General features: G+C 36.6%; 1 protein-coding gene across 1 annotated transcript in view; it reads right to left on the bottom strand.

Moving 5' to 3' along the window:
* The window catches only part of KCNH8 (potassium voltage-gated channel subfamily H member 8), a 385,437-nt gene that overhangs the window by 148,829 nt on the left and 211,775 nt on the right, over window positions 1-24,833 (bottom strand). Inside the window, exons 4-5 of the mRNA XM_060010106.1 lie at window positions 23,363-23,490; window positions 18,178-18,418 (exon numbers count right to left, since the gene is read on the bottom strand). Of these exons, the coding sequence (XP_059866089.1) occupies window positions 18,178-18,418; window positions 23,363-23,490 (369 nt within the window). The remainder of the gene's footprint in view (window positions 1-18,177; window positions 18,419-23,362; window positions 23,491-24,833) is intronic.

Raw genomic sequence — 24,833 nt, 5'->3', positions numbered from 1 at the left:
TGCAGGCTTGCCCTTGGAAACACGGCTATTCAACTCAATGAGCTGCATTTCATATTTTGTTTTTCTGAACTATGGAAGTAGGTAAACAATAGTTTACTGCCTACTATGGGTCAGATACTGTAATAGTTGGAGGAACTAGAGAAACATATATACTATCCAGTTCATATCCTCCCAGAGCTCATAGTGTATTTATAGTATGTGCATGGGAGGAGAGAAATAGAGAATTATGACATAGGGTTAAAGAATGGGCAAGGAACACCACTTAAGTAGTGCAGGAGGGAAATCTAACCCAGAATCATGGTGACAGGTATAAGAAGAGATAAGAAGACTTTGTAGAAGAGGTCAAAGATGATACTTCACGAATAAGGAGAATCTGCTTGGGCAAAGAGGAGCTAAGCAGATGTCTTGCCACTTTTTTCTGAGAGTAGAAAATACAGAGAATGTGAAAACACAAAGAATGTGAGGAATGACACAGCTGAGGGACTGCAAGTGGTCTGATGTGGCTGGAGCCACAAAAAGGAGGAGCATGTGGCGATAGATCAAAGGATAGAGATGCAGGGTCTAGACGATGAAGGGCCTTCTATGCTCTGATGAGGAACTGCCATGTGCAATCACTTGGATGACATTATATTGATCCCCAACGAATATTTAATCAATTTAATAATACATAGTGAATTACATCTTAGGCCCAGGTGGCCATAATGTTTTCAGGTATTTAGAATCTTTAAACAACTTCTCAATATCTTCAATGTGTATTTGGTTTTCTAAATTATTTATGTAATTATCTTAAAACAATGGGGGTAATGGGAGTAAAGATTATTCCAATGGCAAATGTTCAATGCATGAATTGAAATGGGAAATATAAGCCACATAAATAAGGCCATTTTTACTTAGAGAACACCATTTTTTTTTATATACTGCAAGAAAACATACTTGAAAAAGTTGGCTGAGAATGACATAGCAGAGTTCACGTTTGTGTAAGAGGTAAGTGGAAAAAAACCCCTCATTTCTCTGCAATAAGTTTCTAAATCAAGAACCCACCATTTTCTTTTGGGTTTCTAACTTTAGTAATATTCCATTCTTAAGTTCCTTACCTCGTTCAAAACAAGCACTATTGTTTCATATTTTATCATCTCGTGCTCATTCTCATAGTCTAGGTAATCTGGAAGTCACAGGCAGCTTCCTTCTCGGATGTGTGCTAAGACAATTTTCCTCCACATTTGCCATCTCACAAATGTTTCAGATTTAAAAATAATTCAGGTATATTGTGAAATAAGTTTTATATTTGTCAGGCAAATACAGTTCTATTTTTCATGTATATCTAATCTCCTAAGAAAAAAAGGAATAAAGAACAATAATATAATATTGATAAATTATTTTGTCTGAATTACTCTATTAAATGACTATGAAGTATTTAAAAAATTCAGAAAGAAATATGCACCTAGAACTTCTCACAAGGGCTACTACTCTAAAAAACTATGAGCATGAAAAAATTGCATTCCAACTAGAGTTTTACTACCAAAAAATGCTCTAAGGAAAATGTAATTAAAAAATAAAAAATGTGTTATAAACTGCATATATTAATATTTTTGGCCCAACAATTCTAATCCTTAAAATAATTCTAACCACAGGAGTAGGGTCTTTTGCATTTGATACTCTCTTTGCTTGGAATGGTCATCAAGACGTACATTTGTTCCTCGCTTCTCTTCTGTCTTTATCTAAATGTCATTTCTGAAGTCACTTTCTTCCTGACCACTTCACTTAAAATCGCAGCCCATTCCTTCCCCCTTCTCTGATTTATTTTTCTCCATGCCACTCACCACTTTCTGACATGCTATATATTGTACTTATTTGTTTTCTTTCCTGTTTGTCTCCTATTAGAATATAAATTCAAGGATCTCCATTCGTTTCACTGCTCTATCAACATCTAAAGCAGTGCATGGCAAACAATGGGCATTCAATATAGATTTGTTAGTGAATGAGTATATTTTTCACACAGATGTTCATTACAATTTTTTATTTGAGAGGCAAAAAATAAAAATCTTTCTAAATGTGTAACAACTAAGACACAGTTAAGTACACAGAATAATTCACTTACATGATGGAATATCATGCAACTATTCAATGTTTATAAATATTTATAAAGCACAGAGAAACATTTATATTAAAATTTTATGTGAAAAAAGGGGCACCAAAATTTGTGTAGACTATGATTACAACCACATGAAAAGAAACAGAGAAGGGCTTCCCTGGTGGCGCAGTGGTTGAGAGTCCGCCTGCCGATGCAGGGGACACGGATTCGTGCCCCGGTCCGGGAAGATCCCACATGCCGTGGAGCGGCTGGGCCAGTGAGCCATGGCCGCTGAGGCTGCGTGTCAGGAGCCTGTGCTCCGCAACGGGAGAGTCCACAACAGTGAGAGGCCCGCGTACCGCAAAAAAAAAAAAAAAAAAAAAAAAAAAGAAAAGAAACAGAGAAAACAGAAACCAGAAAGCTTTAATATTGGAGTGGTTGTATTGGAATGGGTGTGTCTGAAGACCATTTGTTTCTCTCCACTGTTTCTATTTTAAAGTTTATATACTTAGCATAATATATCCACAGAGGAGAAATTAAACTAATCAAAAGAAAATGTCTTGAAAGTCTAATTTTTTGGTAGAACAAAATATTGTTATTGTTAGAACACTGTCATTGCAGATGATTTTGTTTATAGCAAAGAATGGTGAGAATATTTCCATAAATCTACGTGTCTAATAGGAAATGATGGTAAATAAAGCACTTTTAATAATGAAACATAAACTTATTATTCTAGCCTAAGGAAAATATGAATTGCTATTTTTGAACCAATCAAATGAAGAAGCACTCTGCTTTGCAGTTTCACATGGTTAAGGAAAATACAATGGTCACATATCAATAGTTGATTTATCAAAGCGCTTCATGTGAAAAGCTTAAAGAAGCAATTAATTGAAATATAGTTTATTTGCAAAATAAATGCAATTTTAGTTTTTGTTTAAGTAGATACTTTTAAGCCAGCTTATTTTGGAACTCCTAATAACAGTGATGAAATTGAAAAAGTAGTACCTTACTTTTCAGTGTGCTTTCTTTTTCCCCCCAAGGCATTCTGACATATAAAGTCTCTCCAGTTGTGAGGTAAGACATTGGATATGGTGTACTTCTCTGGGAATCTGAAGGGGTAGGATAATTTTCTTTTTTTGGTTTAATTATTGCTATATCCTCAGGCTTAGATTTATTCAGCAGAAAATAGTAGTCGAATGGGCACTGATTCATTTCTAGCCAATGGTTAATGTTCAGTACAATACATTTCATTTATCTGATACTCCAAATATGTTATCTGTGAATGTAGGCACTGTTAATACTCTTGTAGTTGGGTTCGAATAGCCGCGTGGGACAAGGGTCAAACCTGAGCCCTGGCTATGAATGTCATCTTGAGTTACTGTTAGAGACCCTATGACTCCATCCAAGATAAGCGTGAATGGCTAAATGGGATAACTCAACATACTTATGGCTTTGGGTTATGGGGCTGCAGGTATGCATATATGGGGATGTATGTCTGTGTGGACTTTCGTTGCCACCCTGTGTTTGAAAGGCAGGATGAGACTAACAGGAAGAATGGGACTGACAGGGAGAGAGGATGGGAGGGAAGGACTCAAATGCTAAGAGATAAATGGATGCTAACTAACCAAACCTTCTAAATATGTAGTACAGAAATACCAGGATGCCCAAATCATTCAGTGGTAAAATTTATGGCAATTCCATCATCACCATGAAATTTCAACTTTATTTATTCTTCAAAGTCTTTCCCTCCAGTATCAAAGTCTATATATTTACTTTTAAGGCATTTAACTAAAGGGGGAAATGACATCTTTGCACTTTTCAGGAAAATGAATGTAAGTTGGGGTTTGCTTGTACAATAAAAAAGATACTCAAGAATGCTGAAAGAATTAAAGTACTTCCTTTGAGGCTTGGGTTTCTACTGGAGAGTAATGAACTGGAGTTGAATGGGATAAGAAACTTATTCCTTGGTTCTACATTAAATGGAAAAAAGACATATCTATAAAGATTGTGCACAACAAACAGGGGATTTGGGGTGAAGTTTTACAAAGCAAACATGTATTTAAAAATACTATTAGAAACTGAACACAGATCCAGTAAAATTATAAAGTTGTTGTATAGACAAGTCAGTCACTCTAAAGCTGGGGATTAAGGTTTTAGTTAATATCTTCCTTCTCGACGGTATAACTGGAAGCCCAGCTTTTGGTCTCAGGCCTCATCAGAGCTGGGCAGGAAAAAGGAAGAGGGGCTGAAATGCAGATCAGCTCAGTTCCTTGTTCCTAGAAGTGCTGATGAAAGACTGGATGGAAAAAGACACGGGAATAATTGCCTTTAATATTGTTTGGGAAGCGTTTGATGCATGCCAGACCACAGCACTGCAGATTACGGATGCTTGACTTAGGTAGATGTAAGGCGATAGTATTTGAGATCTTCTCTCGGTTTTTCTAAAAGGATGCTGAACCAAGTCTGTAGGAGGAGCTATAAAGATTCATATCCTTTAAGTGGTAAATGATTCCCCAGATACCTGTGTTCCTGAAAGTTAAGGATGTGGAATATTCTGGTCTACTTTATTGCCATGATTAGCTGGATTTTCAGTATGTATTAAAGAGTCCTGATTTTCTGAAAATAGTATTAAAACAATCCAAGGATACATGGGCTTGGTGATGTTATTGAGAATACTCATCACTACTGACTAAACAGTGAGTGATTTCTTGATACAATTACCTCACTAAATCCTCACAATAATGCTACTATTTTTGCCATTTTACAAATGGGTTTTAGTCCAGGCTTGGTCAGTAATTAGCTAGATCTTGAATAAATTCCTTATTGTTTTCCCCCCTTTCCTTCTTATGTATAAACAGATTGATCTGCCTTAATTATGTCGCAAGGTTATAATTAAAACTAAATGATATGAAGAAATAAAGAGTCTGAGACAGCAAAATCTGGTGACATGTAGGTGAATAGAAGCATTGGTTAACAAAGAACTGCAGACAAAAGGAGAAAGAAATAAAATAATCAGAAATGATGAAAATATAGATATATGCTCATAAGAAACACTGCGTTTACAGGAATTCTATTCATTAGTTGGGGTAAAATCATTTGAAAATATGTAAATGGTGATCGAAAAGCACTAAATAAATACCAAATGATGGTTGTGATGATTAATGAATTAAAGTCCAACCCGCATATTTCTAAAATGGTCGCTGCATGCGATACTGTCCCCACTGAGAACCAATGAACTGGAACTACCTAAATCAACAGAGTATAACCTTAAATATATAACATTGAGAAAAAAAATGCCTTTTGAATATGCATGGGGTGTTTGGCATTGTCATAATAATTGGGGAGGCTTGCTGGTGGAGAGTGGGTGAGGATGTTAGATGTTCAGACCTGGACAGGACTACACAGTGTAGGATTGCCCTTTATCTCACACAACTGTCAACTGTCCTTTTATGACTAAGGTAAATGCAGAGTAAACAGAAAGTTCAGTTGCATATCTTGTTTCTTTTGACCTTGTAGCTTTCTGAGGACTTCTTAGAGAGACCAAGTCAGTCAGAGTTATAGATTTATAGAGTAGCCTATACTTCTAAGCCTTTGTGATTATAGCAGCAGATAAGAAGTACGTGCAAACCACCTCCTAGATAGGCTCACAGTGAAATGACAGGTCAGAAGAAAGAGCATTCTATTTCTTTGGAACAGATATATCTTAGAGTTTCTGAAATTGTCCAGTACAAGGGGTCATGGATAATAGCGTTGTAATTTATTTTTTATTTTTAAAAAGAGAGAGTCATCAGTAGCAGAATATCCAATTAACAGTGGTTCTAATAATAGGAGCTTTATTATATCACTTGGCAGAGTCTAGAGGTGCAAAATTTCAGCTTCCTGCTCTGCCATCCGTGTCTTTCCTATATCTCTCCTAATAATTAAGGATGACTGCAGTAGTCACACACAACATACTCTTCCATTCACACATCACAGGGGGAAATGAAGGAATAGGGACACGAATATTTTTCCCTCACATGTCTCTCTTCTTTCATTCAGGGGAAAAGTGATTTCCAAGAAGCCCCACAGAAACAACCTATTTCTTAAAGGACAGAATCAGTCACATACTCACCCCTGCTCCTGAAGCAGCTAAGGGGAAGGGAATTCCCCCTGGCTTAGACTCTACTCATCATTAATTCCCTGGGCCTGGGCATACTGTTGCCTGCACAAAATTGGGTTCTTTGGGTTGTTAGGAAATGGGGACGTTTTACAACCAAGATTTCAGAGATTCAAACTATTAATTTCTTCATTCATGGAAAAGAAGAGAAGGAAGTTGGTATTCTTTCTCTAATTTTATGCTTCATTGCTATTAATAAAGAAAAGCAAGTTGAGTGGAATTTTTCAGAAAATGGCATCATGATTATAAACTCTTCAGAAACCTGATCTAACGACCAGGAGACCTGAGTCTGCCATCCATTAGTTATGGGGCTTTGGGCACTAGGGCTCAGTTTCTCACCTATAAAGTAAGAAAGATTGAATTGGATACATTACCAGTAGGTCACTTCTCATTTTAAGTGTGTAAGGCTTTGAATCAGCAGCTAAGTTATACATGATGGTTTTCAAACTAAAAGTAATCTTATAACCACTTTGTAACTTACAGCCAAGGCTTGTGCCCTATTGATCCTAAAGGACCAACGTGGCTTACAAACAATTTATCTGAAGAGGAAGAGAGTAGTTAGGAGAGATCAAGCTCACCATTCGTATTTATATTCTGACAAGCATAATTACACTCAGATGCTTTCTTTATGGTGAACCTATCAGGGAAGACTGTTTTTGAGTCAGTCTTCCCAAAAGAGGGTCACTGAGTGGTCAGAGAAGAATACGCTGAGAGGTAAAAATAACTTTAGGAGATGCTGGATTAATCACAGTTAAACAGATTTCTTTATCACTGAATTTCTCAGAGGATTTATAATGCTAAAGTACATTATAAATCTCCTAAAGAGATATAGTACCTTCCAACTTTCATTTTGACTATGTATTTATTTTTCATGGAACATTTAATTTTTCCCCACTTAGAAGATAATCTCATTTGTATAGCGTTGTACAAATAACAAAATATTTTGAAAAACATCATTTATTTTGCTATATGAAAACATAACCTTCCCAAACCTCTTGTTAACCTACTTCTTAACAATTCTGAACCATTTGACTATAAGATGCCAACTTAGAGAATAGAATATACTATTCTATAAATAGAATATAAACAATGTTAAATATGCATATGGGTTTTATCACACATACCAATTTAATAAATTTTAAATGGTATAAAAACACTGTCTTAGTATCATAAAAATACATTGTTAGAGGCAATACAATTTTTTATTCCTTATATTTTGATTTCTTTCTCAGTGATCATTTTTAGGCCACCTTTGTGAAATATTTCATAGAATAAAAGTTCTGGGAAACATACTTTGAGAAAGGTTAGTTTAAATTATTTTTCCAAACATATTATAATAAAATGTAGAGGAGTTGAAACTCCTCTACATTTAGAAAAAAGAGCAGTAGGAAAACAGTAGGAAAGAGCAGAGAAGTTTTTAGTGCTTATAAAAATAAGTCAGTTAACTAGGGATTCCAGGCAGGAGTTATACTTAAACCATTGGCAAACCCAAATACCAAATTATAAAGTCATCTTTGTAGAAGCTAAACTGCATGAAAACAGGAGTGGAGTTTCCATTCTTCTGTCATGGAACTAGTAAGAGATGGGTATTTTTTACCTAGAAAAACATCTTGCTGCCTGGAGCACAGTAGAAATGGCAATAAGAAAGAACAGCAGAAGATTTAGGGGCAACTCTCAGAGGGGCAAGCCAGACTCTATTAGTTTAGCAGGGGAAATCAGCCTAAAAGAAAGAAAAAAAACCACCTTATATCTTTCTCACAGGTGTGAGTTCTCCTGAGTATAAACAAGTCATCATCTGTCAATGAATAGGTAGTACCAGAAATAGCTTCTAAGCTCTAGAAATGTCCAATATCTAAGAACCAGGAAGAGCGGGAAATAAAGTTCCAAGATATAACCTTGTCTCTATGACAGAGTTGAAAAAAATAATAATGATAATAAATACTTGTTAAGCAGATACTCAGGCTTAGGTATGTTGAGTGATTGCTGAAGTTCATGAGAACTTTGACAAGGTCATGAGGAGCCTTTTTAGAGTCCTAATTTATGTTTGTCTTGGGTGGGTGGCAAAAGGCATCAAAGGTTAGCAAAGTAAAATGATATAAAACTAACAGAATGTAAATTGTTACAGCCACTATGGAGAACAGCATGAAGGTTCCTTAAAAAACTAAAATAGAGCTACCATAAGATCTAGCAATCCCACTCCTGGGCATATATCTAGAGAAAAACATGGTTCAAAAAGGATACATGCACCCCAATGTTCATTGCAGCACTGTTTACAATAGCCAAGACATGGAAGCAACCTGAGTGTCCACCAACAGATGAATGGATAAAAAAGATGTGGTATAGATATACAATGGAATATTACTCAGTCATTAAAAAGATTGAAATAATGCCATTTGCAGCAACATGGATAGACCTGGAGATGGTCATACTAAGTGAAGTAAGTCAGACAGAGAAAGACAAATATCATATGATATAGCGCTTACATGTGGAATCTAAAAAAAGTGATACAAATGAACTTATTTATAAAACAGAAACAGACTCACGGACTTAAGGGAATGAACTTATGGTTACCAGGAGGCAAGGGTGGGAGGGAGGGATAGCCTGGGAGCTTGGGATTGACATGTACACACTGCTATATTTAAAACAGATAACCAAGGACCCCCTGTAAAAAAAAAAAAGAATCTTATCAAAATAAATAAATTAATTAAAAAAATGGACTGGCATATGGACACACCCCATTTGTCTACAATTTTCCCTTTCTTCTTTGTTAATTGAGGTATAATTGACATATAACATTATATTCGTTTCAGGTATACAACATAATGATTTGATATTTGTATATATTGTGAAATGATCACCACAAAAAATCTAGTTACCATCTGTCACTATCTGATTTTTCCTTGTGATAAGAACTTCTAAGATCTACTCTCTTAGCACCTTTCAAATATGCAGTACAGTGTTATTGACTGTACTCACATTAGATCCCCATGACCTTTTAATTTTATAACTGAAAGTTTGTAACTCTTGACCCCTTCACACATTGTGCCCACCTCCCAATACTCCCTTCCTCTATGGCAACTACTGATCTGTTTTCTATCTATTGGTTTGGTTTTCCATAGTGCAATACCCTCAAGATCCAGCCATGTTTTTGCAAATAGCAATATCTCATTTTTCATGGCTGAGTAGTATTCCACTGTATAAACAGTAGGGGATTGGTTCCAGGGTCCCCAAGGATACCAAAATCTGCGGGTGCTCAAGTCTCATATAAAATGGCATAGTATTTGCATATAGCCTACACACATCCTCACATATACTTTAAATCATCTCTAGATTACTTACAATACCTAATATAAGGTAAATGCTGTGTAAATATTTGTAAGTACAATGTAAATGTGATGTAAACGGTTGCTGGTGTGTGACAAATTCAAATTCTGCTTCATGGAAAGTTCTAAAAACTTTTTTTCTTGTGTGTTTTCGATCCACAGTTGGGTGAATTTGCAGATGTGGAGCCCACAGATATGGAGGGTTGACTGTATACACAAACAACTTTTTTCATCCATTCATCCATCCATGGAAACTTAGGTTGTTTCTGTATCTTGGCTATTGTAAATAACGCTGCAACGAACATAGAGGTACGCATATCTTTTTGAATTAGTCTTTTCAATTTCTTCAGATAAGTACCAAAGAAGTGGAATTTATAGTAGTTCTATTTCTGATTTTTTGAAGAAGCTCCATACTGTTTTCCATAGTGGCTGCACCAATTTACATTTCCACCAACAGTGAATGAGGTTCCCTTTTCTCCACATCCTCACTAACACTTGTTATTTCTTGTCTTTTTGATAATAACCATCCTAACAAGTGTGGTTTTGATTTGCATTTCCCCGATGATTAGTGATGGAAAATGTCTTCATATCCTCTGCTCAATTTTTAATCAGATTGCTTGTTTTTCTATTATTGAGTTGTATGGGTTCTCCATATATTTTGGATATTAACCTCCTATCGATATATGATTTGCAAATATCTTCTCCCATTCATTAGGTCACCCTTTTATTTTTTTTGATGGTTTCCTTCACTGTGCAGAAGTTTTTTGGTTTGATGTAGTCCTACTTGTTTACTCTTGCTTTTGTTGCCCTCGACTTTGGTGTCTGATCCAAAAAATCTTTATCAAGACTGATGTCAAGGAGTTCATTGCCCATGTTTTCTTCTAAGAGTTTTATGGTTTCAGGTCTTACATTCAACTCTTTAATCAATTTGAGTTAATTTTTGTACATGGTATAAGATAGTAGTCTATTTCCATTCTTTTGCATGTGGTTGTCAAGTTTTCCTAACACCATTTATTGAAGAGACTGTCCTTTGCGCATTGAATATTCTTGCCCTCTTTATTGAAAATTAATTGATCATATATGTGTGAGTTTATTTCTGGGCTCTCTATTCTGTTCCATTGATCTATGTGTCTGTCTTATTGATCTATGTGTGTTTTATAATGTTTTATACTGTTTTGATTACCATGGCTTTGTAATATAGTTTGAAATCTGGGCACATTATATCTCTAGCTTTGTTCTTTTTACTCAAGATTGCTTTAGCTATTCAGGGTTTTTGTGGTTCTGTACACATTTTAGGATTGTACATTCTTTTCTGTGAAAAATGCCATTGGAATTTTGATAGGGGTTGTATTAATTCTGTAGATTGATTGGGCAATACGGACATTTAAACAATATTAAGTCTTCTGATCCTTGAGCATAGAATATCTTTTGATTTATTTGTGTCTTCAATTTCTTACATCAACGTCTCATAGATTTCAGTGTACAGGTCTTTTACCTCCTTGGTTAAATTTATTCCATGGTATTTTATTCTTTTTTATGCAATTGTAAGTAGAATTGTTTTCTTAATTTCTCTGGTAGTTCACTGTTTGTGTATAAAAATGCAACAGATTTTTGTAAATTGATTTTGTACCCCACAACCTTCCCAAATTATTAGTTCTAATAGTTTTTTGGTGGGGTCTTTAAGATTTTTCTATATATAAAATTATGTCATGTGCAAATAATGAAAGTTTTACATCTTCATTTCCAATTTGCATGACTTTTATTGCCTTTTCTTGCCTAATTGCTCTGGCTAGGACTTCTAATGTTATGTTGAAAAATAGCGGGTTTTCTTGTTTTGTTCCTGATCTTAGAGGAGAAGCTTTAGCTAACATACTATGATGGGCTTATCATATATGGCCTTTATTAGGTTGACGTACATTCCCTCTATACCCACTTTGTTAAGAGTTTTTATCATAATGAACATTAGCTTATTTCCAATGCCCTCTCTGCATCTGTTGTGACCATCATATGATTTTTATCCTTCATTTTGTTAATGGGGTGTATCACGGTGATTGTTTTTCAGATGTTGAATTGTTCTTACATCCCTGAAATAAATCCCACTTGGTCATGGTGTATGATCCTTATAATGTATTGTTGAATTTGCTTTGCTGATATTTTGTTGAGGATTTTTACATCTATGTTTGTAAGGAATATTCGTCTATAATTTTCTTTGTTTTGTGTGTGTGGTGCCCTGGTCTGTTTTGGTATCAGGGTAATGCTGGCCTCATAGAAAGAGTTCAGTTTTTGGGAAGAGTTTGAGAAGAATACATATTAAATCTTCTTTGAGTGCTTGGTAGAATTCACCAGTGAAGCCATTTGGTCCTGGACTTTTGTTTGTTGGATGATTTTTGATTACTGACTCAATCTCCTTACTAGTACACTGTCTATTCAGGTTTTCTATTTCTTCATAATTCAGTCTTGGAAGATTGTATGTTTCTGGAAATTTACCCATTTCTTCTAGGTTAGCCAATTTTTTGGCATATAATTGTTCATAGTAGTCCCTTACGACCCTTTGTATTTCTTTAGTACCAGTTGTATCTTCTCCTGTTTCATTTCTGGTTTTATTTGAGTTTCTCTTCTTTTTTTCTTTTACTGAATCTAGCTAATGGTTTGTCAATTTTGCTTATCTTTTCAAAGACCCAGCTCCTAGTTTTATTGATCTTTTCCATTGTCTTTTTAGTCTCTACTTCATTTATTTCTTCTCTAATGTTTATTATTTTCCTCCTTTTTCTAACATTGGGCTTTGTCTGGTTTTTTTTAGTTTTTTGGGGGTGTATAGTTAGGTTGTTTATTTGAGATTCTTCTGTTTCTAGAGGTAAACTCGAATCACTATGAACTTCCTTCCCTCTTGAAACTGTTTTTGTTGCATTCAATAGATTCTGGTATGTTGTATTTTCATTTTTATTTGTCTCAAGGTATTTTAAAATTTCACCTTTGATTGCCTCATTGACCCTTTTCTTGTTCAGTAGCATTTGTTTAATCTCCACATATTTGAGATTTTCCCAGTATTTTTCTTGTAATTGTTTTCTAGTTTCATACCATGTGGTCAGAAGAAAAGGCTTCATATGACTTCAATCTTCTTTAATTTATTGAGACTTGTTAAGTGGCCTAACATATGATCTCTCCTGGAAAATATTGCATGTGCACTTGAGAAGAATGTGTATTCTGCTACTTTGGGATGGAATGTTCTGTATATATGTATTCATTGCCTCTGATCTAATGTGTTAAGGCCAATACTTCCTTATTGATTTTCTTCTGAATGATCTAACCATTGATGTACGTGAGATATTAAAGTTCCCTAGTATTATTGTATTGCTGTCTATTTCTCCCTTTAGGTCTGTTAATATTTGCTTTGTATATTTAGATGCTTCTATGTTGGGTGCATAAATAATTACAAAATGTTATATTGTCTTGTTGGATTTATCCCTTTCTCATTATGTAATACCTGTCTTTGCCTCTTATTACCATCTTTGTTTTATTTTATATATATATATTTTTTAATTTATTTTTTAATTTATTATTTATTTTTGGCAGTGTTGGGTCTTTGTTGCTGTGCACAGACTTTTTCTCTAGTTGTGGCAAGTGGGGGCCACTCTTCATTGAGGTGTGCAGGCTTCTCATTGCAGTGGCTTCTCCTGTTGTGGAGCACAGGCTCCAGGCGTGCAGGTTTCAGTAGCTGTGGTGCATGGGCTTAGCTGCTCTGCAGCATGTGGGATCCTCCTGGACCAGGGCGTGAACCTGTGTCCCCTGCATTGGCAGGCGCATTCTTAGCCACTGTGCTACCAGGGAAGCCCACCATCTTTGTTTTAAAGTCTATTTTATCTGAGTATAGATACCCCAACTTTCTTTTGGTTTCCATTTGTGTGAAACAACTTTTCCAGCCCTTCACTTTCAGTCTGTGTGTGTTCTTACATCTAAAGTGAGTTTCTTATAGGCAGCATGTAGATGGGTCTTGTTTATCTATCCATTCAGCCACTCTATGTCTTTTGATTTAGTCCATGAACATGTAAAGTAATTATTGACAGGTATGTACTTATTGCTGTTTTGTTAATTGATTTTTGACTGTTTTGTAGTTCTTCTCTGTTTTTTTCTTCTTCTCTTGCTCTCCTCTCATGTGCTTTGGTGGTTTTCTTTGCTGTTATGGTTAGATTCCTTTCTCATTATCTATTGGGTATCTACTACAGGCTTTTGCTTTGTGATTACCACAATACTCACATATGACAGCCTATATATAAATAACAGCCTATTTTAAGTTGATAGCAAGGTAAGTTTGAGTACATTCTAAAACTCTATATTTTTACTACCCCTCCATGTTTTCTCTTTTTGATGTCATAATTTACATCTTTTTATTTTGTGTACTTCTTATTGTACATATAGCTACTTTTACTACTTTTATCTTTTAACCTTCATAACAGCTTTATAAATGCCTAAATACTACCTTTACTATAAATATTTACCTTTACTGATAAAATTTTTACTTTCATTTTTTTGGTTACTAATTAGTTAGTACCTTTAGAGGTCCCTTTAACATTTCTTATAAAGTCATTTTAGTGGTGTGAACTTTAGCTTGTGCTTGTGCTTTCTTTCCTTTGATTCTGGATGACAATCTCACTGGGTAGATTACTCTTGGTTGTAAGTTTTCCCCTTTCAGCATTTTGAATACATTGTGCTACTCCCCTCTGGCCTGTGAAGTTTCTCCTGAAAAATCTGCTTATAATCTTATGGGGCTGTGCACCATGTGCACACGTCATTTTACTCTTGCTGCTTTTAACATTCTCTCTTTAACTTTTGACATTTTAATTATAATGTGCCTTGGTATGGATCTTTTGGGGTTCATCTTTTTGGAATTCTCTGGATCTGAATCTGGATGTCTGTTTCCTTCCCCAGTTAATAAAGTTTTTCGCCATTATTTCTTCAAATAAGTTTTTTGCCCCTTTCTCTTTTTCTTCTCCTTCTGAACCCTCTATAATGCAAATGTTATTTTGCTTGATGTTGTCCCACAGATCGTTTAAGCTATTTCCACTTATTTATTTATTTAGGTATAGTTGCTTTACAGTGTTGTGTTAATTTCTGCTGTATAATGAAGTGAATCAGCTATATGTATACCTATATCCCCTCCCTCTTGGACCTCCCTGCCCAACCCCCCCATCCCACCCATCTAGGTCATCACAGAGCACCGAGCTGAGCTCCCTGGGCTATACAGCAAGTTTCTACTAGCTATCAATTTTACACATGGTAGTGTGTATATGCCAATCCTAATCTCCCAATTCGTCCCACTCCCCTTCCCCCCATGTCCACATGTTCGTTTTCTATGTCTGCATCTCTACTCCTGCCCTGCAAATAGGTTCATCTGTACCATTTTTCTAGATTCCACATATATGTGCTAATATATGATATTTGTTTTACTTTCTGACTTACATCATTCTGTATGACAGACTCCAGGTCCATCCACATCTCTACAAATGACCCAATTTCATTCCTTTTTATGGCTGAGTAATATTCCATTGTATATATGTACCACATCTTCTTTATCTGTTCACCTGTTGATGGACATTTAGATTGCTTCCATGTCCTGCCTATTGTAAATAGTGCTAGTGCTGCAATTCTTTTTTTTTCTTTTTTGCTCTTCTCTTTGGGTGAGTTCCACTACCCTGTCTTCCAGATCACTGATTCTTTCTCCTGCTTCAATTAGTCTGCTGTTGAATCCCTCTAGTGTATTTTCCAGTTCAACTATTATATTCTTCAGTCATGTGCCTTCTTACATTTTCTATCTCTGTTAAAGTTCTCACTATGTTTATCCATTCTTTTCTGAGTTTGGTGAGGATCTTCATGACCATTCTTTTGAACTCTTGACCTAGTTGATTACTATTTCTACTTCACTAAGGTTTTTTTTTTTTTCCTGGGTTTTTATCTTGTTCTTTCGTTTGGAACATATTCCTGTTTCCTCATTTTGCCTGGCTCTCTGTGTTTGTTTCTATGCATTCTCCTTTCAGTCCTGAAGGAGAGGCCTTTGTAGGAGATGAACCTTGTTGTTGAACCTTGCCCTGGCTCTTGGTTGTCTCTCGAACCTTTGTGATTGTCTAAGCAGCCTGATTGGCTCTTGATAGACCCCAGTTGTTGAGGGTGTGCCAATAGCTGTCAATGTTCCAAAGGGAGGATCTCAGTCAGTACCTAGGTTCAGGTTGATTGGAAGTCAGATCCTCAGGCAGCAGCTTTTAAAGTATGCAAATATATACAGTCCTCTGAGACTTCAGTTGTAAACCCTACTGGCCTGTAGACCAGGCAATTTGGAGGTGTCCCCCTGGTGACAATTGCAAAAATCAGGGTTCCAGGTGAGTCTATAAGCTCTTTGAGCTGTAGTATGGCCAAGGAAGAGCACAGAGAAGGCATCCCCAGCTTGTGTTCCCTGAGGGCACCTTCTTAGTCCCTAGATGTGTAGTAAACCTGAAGCCTGCCCTTCAGGCTGAAGCTCTAGGACAAGAAAATAGACCTTTCTTCACAGGAAGATCTGGAGCGTGTTCAGTGTGCTGTCTGTGCTATGCCCTAGGGGTGACGGCCTGCCGAGAACTGTCTCTCTGGTTGTTTCAGTCCCATGGGGCCCAGAAACACAAGTTTCCCTGGCCACCAGAGCCAGGCTATCAAGGAGTAGGCACCAGTGGCTTTAGTGGGGTGGGGTATGCCCATCAACACTAGCTACATAGAAGGAGCACAAAACTGGCACCCACTAGCCCCTCAGTCTCTGGAGAGAGCCCCCACCAGCTTCTGCCCTTCCAGCAGACATGCTAATATTAGCTAACACATCTCCTTCACATATGGTCTAGGCACTTTTCAAACTGCTGCTTGCACACTTGGTCCCAGGGTGAGTAAGTCTGTGAGTGAGGCCTTTAAGAGTGGAATCTCTGTTCCCTACAGCCCTTGGATACTTCTGGATGTAAGCCCCATTGGCTTTCAAAGTCAGATGTTTGAAGGGCTTGTCTCTCAGGTGCAGGTCTCAAGGGTTGGGGTCCTGATGTTGGGCATGAACCCCCTCACTCCTCAGGAAGAAGTTCCATACGTGTGAGATCCTTCCAGTCGTGGGTTGCCACACAAGTAGTGGAGTTTTTGGTGAGACCGAATCTTTGCCTCTCCTACCTTCTTCACGTGGTCCTTTTATCCTTTGTTGTGAAGGATCTGTTCAGCTAGTTTTCAGGTATTTTTCAGAGGAAATTGTTCCATATACAGCTGTGTATTTGCTGTTTCCATGGGAGGAGGTGAGTTCAGGCTTTTCCTACACTGCCATCTTGAAAGGCCTCTTGTACAGTTTTCATTTTAAATTCTTTTTCAAACTGGAATGTTGTTACTTGCCATTTAACTGTGATTTAATATCCCTTATGGTTATACTTTTCCAATAAAGAATAGTTTAAGTTAAAAAAAAGGTTAAAGATAAGTTTCCTTGAGTTTGCAGCCTTACCAAGCTACCTAACTAGATAACATTGCCATCTAGTGGCCTAAACATACTACAGCCATCACCTTTGGGGTGGGAGTTGGGGTCCTAGCATAGGTCTGAGGCGTGTGTCCAGGAAGTGCAATGTTAACAGTGATGCCAAAGTCACATCAAGAACATAAAAACTCTTCCAGAGCAAACACGTGAGAACTTCAGTTGGAGAATCCAAAGTTGTACCAGCTCCACAGAGAAAAAAGTACCACTGCCATTGAAACAATCTTTTGATCTGCCTCACTTATTTATTTCCTTTTCTTTGAACTTTTAGGGTCCATTTTTTCATTCCCTTGTTCACCTACTGCTTGAAAACATTTTCCAAACATTCTCTCATCTTTACGAAAAGGATGTTACCCTACATCGCCATGACCAGGTAAAGACGCAGGAATCAGATTGCTAATGGTGGTCAGGAACTCCACATGGGGGTCAGTCTGCGCCTTCATGGAGAACTAGAATGAGCAAGCAAGAGCTCGGCTTTGATCTAAACAAGACGATGCTTTAAGAGACAGGAAAATAGAAGACTTACAAGCATGGAGCAGATGCAGCTTCAACTGAGATTCCAAATATTCTAAATATTCTTAGCAAACATCCCTTGGGGCCTCTCCTTTCATTAAAATCAGATACTCAGGGTTTCTCCTGATTGACTAGAAGGTTTATGTAATCCGTTGCTTCTGCAACTAGGCCACCTATGGCAACCACCGTCAACCGCCGGAAAAGCACGACGGGCATGAAGAAACATGCCCAAGACGGGACCATTATCAGAACACCACTGATAGGTTCTTGCCAACCCTCATCTCTGACCCAGTACAGGTAAGATCATAATAGAAGTTGAGAGTACAAACAAAACAGCCGTTGTCTTTTTCAACCCACTTTTGACGAAATAAGGATAGAAACAAAAAACATCAGTTTAGATCTGTTTGAACAAAAGAACAGTAAGAAAGCTGGAAGAGGCAATTTTCAGAAATCCAAATATGTGCTTCTCCAAAATTTGCATAAGAGGCTGAGTCATGCCCATGCAGATGGATCTTAGTTCAAATTCATGTCAGAAAAATCTGGAACACACTTACTTCCCCTATGCAAATCTCCTAGGAAAACAGCCGTGGGTTCTTACCTATAATAAAAAGAATCTCCACTGCAATGTCACTGACTGTTGTGCTCCGAGTTGTCGATAGGTCATCATTGCCAATAAAGCAAACGTTGTAAGGTACGGTCACGGCAACATAAAACGTCGCCAATAGAATAAGCCAGTCCCAGCCGGCTTTGAAAGTGCTAAAATGCAAAAGTATGAATTTGGACTTTTTTGCATCAGAAACTTTATACTCCGGAAATGCTGGTTTATCTACAAAAACATTCTGTGGATAAAGACAAAAAGGAGAGAAGGGAGAAACACAACATTAGAAATAAGGAACACACAGCCTTAAACACATGGGGAGAATTATTTATACATACAATGTCAATACATCTTTATTTTTTTTGAATTTTATTTATTTTTTTATACAGCAGGTTCTTATTAGTTATCCATTTTATACTTATTAGTGTATATATGTCAATCCCAATCTCCCAACAATGTCAATACATCTTACAAGTGACTTTTAGAAGTTGGTGATGCAAAAAGTAGACTTTTAAGTATGTTAAAATCGGGCAGAGATCTTTGTTATAAGTGACAGGAATATGCAGAGTGTAGTCACCAGTGTTAATAAGTGACTAATCCAGATTTTGTTCATGAAGAATAAAAAGATCGCTACCTAAAATGTCACCTAGAAACATCCAAAGTTGCAAGTATAAGCCTACATACATTATAAACACAAAGATACAGTTATGTTCCTACTGTCATGGGGACATTCCATATACTTATAGTTTTGAGGTGACAGTCATTATCTAAAGAATATTTGGGGCCTGAAATACTTCTAATAGCAGCAAAGGTACCATTTTTTTTTTCTCAAAAGGTTAGCACTATATGATCAATTCAATGGTAAATAGCTGTTAACATGTCTTTCAAACTATAAGCAGGTTGTGCTGACTACTTGCATTTTGTATTACGGTTGTTGGTGAAGTTTCCAGCTGGGAACCCAAATCTCATAACCTTGATGGACATAGATTTATTCTGGCACTGGCTAGCCCTTGTTAAGAGGGCAAAGCAAGAAACAGTTACTTAACAGTTATTATTCAAGTCATGGGAGGAGAAAGGCAATGTTCATTGTGCAGCTGATTAAATGCAGAATAGCTGGAGTTTTTATAACTGCAAAAGCACTTCACTTTGAAAGCAGTCCCAATTGAGGAACAATTCTCTTTATTGCTGTGAGACAAAGGGAGGCCCAACAATAGCGTGTGTGGCAATTTGACAGCCTATGACCAGATACTTGCAGACCTTGCTTTGACCTCAATTAATGAGAAATACAAGATAGGTAATGGAAACTTAAATTTGAAAGTTACGTTGAATGAACAGAACAGTTCAAAGTTCTTGAATACCTGTTACTTGCAGGTCGCAGTGTGTTTTCTTGTTTCCGGCACTGAAGGAAGGGCAAGTTAATGTGGTATGTCCAGGGATTCCTAAAGTACTTGGAATCAGGAGCACAAGCTCTTTAGTGGAGACCCTCAGTGCCCAAATATTTCTGCTCCCTTAATATGAATGCCTCTCCTATCCTGCATCTCTCCCTGGTAGGCATTTACAACACACGTTGTTACTTCCTGTTTATACTCTCACTCATCCCACAGGGCACCTCATAAAGCCAGGATTTTGTGGTGAGGGAGGGCCTGCTTCACTCCTTCCAGATGGTTCTTTGATGCCCATCTGCCACCGTGTCTATGCTCCATTCAACTCCCTGACGTGACCTGCCTCCTTTGCCTCATTCTCTGGTTTCTAGGAACAGGTTCCAAAGGTGGATTATGACATAAAACTGAGGAAGGAAGAAGAAAGTAACCCCTGTTGGGCCTCTCATCAAAGCTGAGGCTGGTGCATCGGAGAAGAGAGAGTTGGGGTCCATAAGTATAAATCTCAAGGTTGACAAGCACTTCTACTTACAATAGGACATGATGGATTCCAATACGATTTTTTTTCAAATATTTACTGCGATAACACATAAGCAAAAGCCATGGAAGAATATCTCAATTTTTATCCAAATAAGTCTTTTTCTATCATGTTACAGAAATGAAATGTTGACTTTATTTGAGGGAGAAGCCAGCTCTAGGAGTGAAGGCTGGGAAAACTCAAGAAGTAAAGTATTTTTTTATTGAATTATGTTGATTATATGAAGCATTAGTGATGCTGATGAAAAAGGTCAGCAATGTAATAGTTATCTCCACAAATCAGAAAATAAATCACACTATTTCCTTTTTATAGGCTACTTAAAATATATGATTTAAGTTATTTTAAAATATACTGAGAATCCAATACATCTCAGATTAGACTTAAATTTTAAAAGGTTTTTCATTCAAATTCTGCATACATCCTGACACAATCACCTGAGTGAAGAAAAGAGATGTCCTTCTCCTCCTGCTTCTCTATTTGTAAAGTTTTATCAAAACCCTTTTGAATGGAAGAAAATTTCTAACAATTGGAAAGTGTGCTTTTAGCAAGTAAGGGGGAAAAGACATATTATTTATAACCCTGAAACCTATGAAGTTTGCCTAAAGAATAATACAACCAACTATCCTTGATGTTAGTTATATATATTATTTATTCATTTTCAAGCCTATTGTTTAGTACCAATGGTGTTTGAGTAGTTTAACCTCTACCCTATGTATTACTGACACAGAGTAGTTAAGGCCAAAGCCTAATGAAGGTAACTGTTTCCTAAACTGTTTTTGCAACATGTCTTTGAAATTAACATCCAAATGAACAAAGGGATGGGAAAATGTTTCTACAGTCATTACGCTGAGTAATTGCAAGGTAGCATATGCCTTCGATGGCTACCAGCCCGGTACCCTGTTGGTAACATGTGGGCATCTAAAGCACTGTCCCTTCAAGCTCCCAAGGCTCCCATGTGATCTTTGGGTTGAAGACATTTGCATCATCCCAATGTCATGTAATAGACAGAGTAACAAATCAAGGAAACCAGAAATTAAAAACCTTTTCCAAGAGGTACCATGTGGCAAAGTTAGAGCCAGGATTAAAGGGTGTTACATCCTGATTCTCAGAGCTTGCTAATGGCCTGATGAGCTAATTTGTTCTGAGTTGAATCATACATTCCTCTTCCACAGAATTGTATGAGAGAAGCAGCAAGGTAGGGGCAGAAGCACCGTGGTTTTGAGTCAGAAGATTCATGGATGGGTCCCACATCTCCTGGTTCTACTTTTGAGATCTCAAATAAGTTGTTCTTTTCCATCTTTAAATTGGAACGAATAAAAATCCTATCTAGTAATGGCTTGCTGTAAGGATCACATGATATGATAACAGCAAAAAGAATTTGTAAATAGCAAAGAGCTACAAAAACATTAAGAAGTCTTTTTTTCGGGCACATGAATGTTAATATATCCAGAATTCCCCAAAGACTGATTGTCTAGCCAGTAAACCATTCAGATCATTGTTTCCTCTTCCCTCTTCTTTCTGTTGTCTTTTAGTCATTCTGCCCTGTTCTCCTTGAAAAGAGATGGTGAACAAGGCCAGTCCTGATTCCACATTTCCTTTTCAGAAATAAGATGTTACCTGTATTGTCAGATTCACTGGGCTGATTTGACACCTTTCCTTACCATGTATTATTTTAATGCTCCACCCTGATATTTCTACTTCTTAAATAAATGCAATTTAGCAAATTAGCCAAGGGGTGGGAGTTATGATTTTTTAAATAAGATTTTTAAGTACTGTCTGTACTTTGTTGAATCAAAAGGGGAAAAACAGCATATTCTGTGAATGCATTTTTAAGCTCACTAATACTTGGTACATTTAAATGACTCTGGACTAAATGCTAGAAGAGTGTCATCTTTCAGCATTACAGAATCTCAGGATAATATTTGTTTAGGTGTTTTGCTGGCTGGCTTGCATAGAATCAACCCCAGGTGTGGTTACCTTTGTTTTCTTCCTAGAACTTGTTTACTGTTACTAAGGCTGACTTGGTAACTGAAGGCAGGTATAACGAGGAACCAGGGGAAGGATTCAGAGATCTAGTGGTGTGCATGGTTTGAAGTCTATCCCTGGACTCTCAGGAAACCAATGTGACCAGAGGGGAATCACACTGAAGCAAAACCAGGTTGGCAGCCCTTTCATGTGAGATCGTGCTCTACACCTGGGCTGGTGCATCTTTGCTCACTAAAATCAGGTAAGCGGCTACTTTGTGTTTCTGATGCATGACTGCTTTAGCAAAGCATCCAAATGTCAGATTAGGTAGCCTCAAGCTCTCTGTGTACAATGAGATGCCAAAGACTCTCCTGTGTCCTTTACTCCCAGAATCTCGGGATCTGAGATCAATTCCAAAACAGCAATGGTTGTTTGATATGACTTTTTCTAAAGTCATTGGCAAGTTAGACCCTGAGTCTCGATGTCTGTTGCCCATAGTCACACATACCCCCAAAGTTCTATGTTCTGGAGATCCCGCAAGGCAGATTAATGACACTACCATCATTTGAAAAATCATCTTTGAATATCTACAACCAAACAGACAGAGTTCTGGATCTCCGAGTGCAGTCTCTTAGTTCTCAGAACCAATGATAAAATTAGCTGTGAAATCCTGGAGGACGTGTGTCACTTAAAACTCTACAGAGTCACCTTTTACAGGCACAGTTGACAGATAACCACCAGGTTTCAGAGAGGAGCCCTACCATAATTTACTAAGAGTGCGACTTTAAAAAAACCCATATAATATATGGCATGTCACTTCAAACCCAGTTCCAAGGTGTGAAATTTCCAACTCTGTGTTGCATAAAATGTAAATTTTCCAAATAAAGTAATGACTTTGATTTGTTCATGGCCCCCCTGGATGAAAGCATTCAGTGAAATTAGATAAAGTGCAAAAACAGATGGAGCTAAAATTAAATTTGAGAAATTTTAACCAACAAACTATGGATGTGTAATATAACTTGTTCATAAAATGTAACCAGTCCCATTTGCAGTGTCCCTAGTGCCATATTGTACTGAAATAATATTCTATGCTGTGATAACACTATGATTAATCATTTTTATTACAGAAATGCCTCGTGACTGCTGACCCTTTCCAGTTTGTTTTTCATAGGAAAGCACAAGCCAAAGTGGAAAAAAAATCTAGCAAAGCCAATAAATGCATAATTGGAGGCTTTCTTTTGTGAATCAAACACTGCCACCAAGGGAGAGTCTAGCATTCACTGTGTACACACACACCACCTACATTATTTATTTTCAATTTGTTCTTTTCTCTTCTTTGCAGGTGGCCAGAGATGTGATAAAGGACCGCTCGGCTCCGTCTCCGGGCTGAATCAAAGTGGGTCCCTGTTCTTGATCTCCCTTTGGCTTTGTCTGGGGGAAAATAAAACTCATTAAGCATCAATGAATGTATCATTTGACCCCAAGAATGTCATTTTGGCAGTTCCTTCTTAAGAGCACACAGTACATGTTTTTCAACACCTAAAATTATTTGCTGGCTCCTAATGACATTTAATGGAATTTTAGTTCCTTACAATTTATTTATTTTTATCATTATATTCACATCATTATTTTTAAAAATTAAAGTAAAACATACAAGAGCACAGAGAAACTTTCAAACAGTTCAGGAAAGCATTAAGCAAAAACTCTTACTCCTTCCTTCCTGCCGTTCCACGTTCATATCCCTAATTCTACTTTCAACCTTTTTTTCTCAATTTTTTCCAGAAAAATATCTAATACATATGCTATATCCACATTTATATTTATTTCTTTGCATAAATGGAAGTTTGCAATAAAAATTATTTATATTTTACTTTTTCCACATCAAAGTAATGTAAATCATTTCTAATTTGCACATTATAGTTCTCTGCCATTCTTTTTTACAGCTAAGAGTGTACCATGTTAAGGATATAACTAGTCTTATTTCCTTTACTATTTCCCTATCATGAACATTTAGTTTGTCCAGGAGTTTTAAAAAATCTGTGTAGATAATCCTGCAATGAAAATTCTTAAATGCATAGAGCTGTGCATTGGTATGCCAAGATATTCAGTAAACAAATTACTAGGAGTGGATATGTACATTACAAATTTTGGTATACATATTCCGAATTTAATTCCAGCAACTTACACTACCAGCAACATTGAGTGGATGTGTCTGCTTTACCACAGACATCAAAATTATGAAATATAAAATAAGAGTAGCCTAACATTTTAATAGCTGAAAGATGCCATAACATTTTTTGAAGTTGCATTTTTAAAATGAGGAGTGTGGATAAACATTCACTTAAATATTATTGTCCAATTGCATTTATTCTTATGAAGTCTATTCGTATTATTTTTGTCAATTTTGAAATTAAGTTGGTACTTTCTATTTATTTGCACGAGCTCTTTGTATATTAGTTACCATTTTCTTATCACACATGCTGTTGACAATGATCCCCTTTTGTTACTTGACCTTGGATTTTTATTTATGCTGTATAAAAATTTTACATTTTTTATGTTGTCAGACTTATCATCTATAAATTTTTGGTGTCTAGACTTTATGTCCTGCATAACCAAACTGTCTTCACTCAAAAATTATTTTTAAAAAATCTATGTCTGCTTTCTTCCAACATGTTTATGTCTTCATTTTTTAATTTTAAACATTTAAATTTTTAATCCAATTGGACTCTATTTTAGTAAAATTAGGTAAGAATTCAGCTATTTTATTTTCTTTC

The sequence above is a fragment of the Delphinus delphis genome, chromosome 4, assembly GCF_949987515.2.
Source record: "Delphinus delphis chromosome 4, mDelDel1.2, whole genome shotgun sequence".
NCBI lineage: Eukaryota > Metazoa > Chordata > Mammalia > Artiodactyla > Delphinidae > Delphinus > Delphinus delphis.
This window is presented reverse-complemented; position numbering and strand designations above follow the sequence as displayed.